This window comes from Nanorana parkeri, unplaced genomic scaffold (genome assembly GCF_000935625.1).
Source record: "Nanorana parkeri isolate BGI_ZX_2015 unplaced genomic scaffold, ASM93562v1 scaffold560, whole genome shotgun sequence".
Taxonomy (NCBI): domain Eukaryota; kingdom Metazoa; phylum Chordata; class Amphibia; order Anura; family Dicroglossidae; genus Nanorana; species Nanorana parkeri.
In genome coordinates this window covers 878533-880066 of record NW_017306828.1, presented here as the reverse complement: position 1 = coordinate 880066, position 1534 = coordinate 878533, and the positions used below count along the sequence as shown (strand labels likewise).

Genomic DNA, 1534 nt, shown 5'->3' with positions numbered 1-1534 from the left:
CAGCATGGCAGGGCAGGAGAGAATGGTTATTGTAGCTGCAGAACTAGGGAGCCCATCATGCCAGGAATGGAGAAGGTGGCTATTGCAAAGGTAGAACTAGAGCGTCCCGCTACGTTGATAGCGCAACCTGTCAGAATCTAGATACACCATGCGCGCTGTATCCCGCGACTGACAGGTTATGCAAAATGTCTTAAACAGGAGGGGGTGGGACTCATTTAGATTTGGGATGGGGGATGGGGGTGCTCGGGTTTAGTCTTGCCTAGGGCAGCACAAAACCAAAATACACCACTGCCCGCTCCTCCAGACTGACTTGACCCATCAAGGCATTTTGATATTTGCATATCTCCTCCCAATAGCCGGCCCACTGCTTACATTAGGGCTGAGGGCTCTTGAGAAGAGTACAGAGGTAGAGTGCTGTGATGTTTTGAGGAATCTATGTACAGCATCCTGCCAGCCCCTCCCACCAGCCATGACCTGCCTGCATTCAGTCTTGGTCCTAGGTAACCCCCACGTGTGATGCTGAGCTGTTGCTCATTGAAAGGACTGAAATCCAATGAATAAAAGGGTGGTGGGTGCAAGGACAGGAAGATGTTGATGATGCTGAACGTCCTCCACCGAGGGCATGAGGTGGACTCTATCTGACTTGCTGCAGCCGCTAATGCACATTATAAGAAGCTTGCAGTGTGCTGTGAAATCAGAGTGAGGAGAGGAGCCGGTACAACCATGGAAGACTGAAGGGAAGGCCGGAGTTCTGCTTTAATAACTTTATACTGACTGACCTCGTTATTGTAAATTTCCTGTGACGATGATGTTGAATCAAAATGTTTATCTGACATATTGTTTCCCTCGTGTGAGTGTATCACCTTAACCCTTCCCGCAGACCCTTCGAAATCATTATTTTGCTGACTATTTTTGCCAACTGTGTGGCCTTAGCAGTCTATATCCCCTTCCCCGAGGACGACTCCAACGCCACCAACTCCAACCTGGTGAGTAGTATTATTATTATATGATGCATTTTATTCTCTTTGCTGCCATTGTATATTCAGTATTGTTCATCCATGACATGATTAACCTGCAGCTCTCTAGTTGTTGTGGAACTACATATCCCAGCAAGCCCTGGAAGCTGTTCTGCGGCTTGTAGTCATCTACAGAACCAGCACTGCTCAAGGCTCACCCGCTGAGAACCTGGTTTGAATCGCTGTCATCGCATGCTCAGCCGTTGTCTGTTCAGTCTTTGGGTTGGTTGGTTGTTGTCCCAAAATGTCAGATTTGGTTGTATTTGCTGTCTGCGCTGCCAGAACTTTCTTTTCACATCGTTTTCTCTTTCTGTTTTTTTTAGTCCAGATTTCGAACAGTTTTTTTATATTTTTATAGTGTCATAGTGTCATATGAAAGTCAAGTGAGATACCTGTCTCAGAAGCCTCTGATAGAAGCAGCCGCTCTCCATCTCCAGAGTAGTATACAATTCCATGAGCGCCATCGCTGTCAGGCCTGTGAGCGGGAGAATAGCAGATGAGAATATTTTGCATTTTAT

General features: G+C 46.8%; 1 protein-coding gene across 2 annotated transcripts in view; it reads left to right on the top strand.

Annotated features, from left to right (window-relative positions):
- LOC108791575 (voltage-dependent L-type calcium channel subunit alpha-1C-like) overlaps positions 1-1534 on the top strand; it is a 338499-nt gene that overhangs the window by 137423 nt on the left and 199542 nt on the right. For both annotated transcript variants that reach the window (XM_018562093.1, XM_018562095.1), the window contains one exon: positions 881-986. In XM_018562093.1, the coding sequence (XP_018417595.1) occupies positions 881-986 (106 nt within the window). The remainder of the gene's footprint in view (positions 1-880; positions 987-1534) is intronic.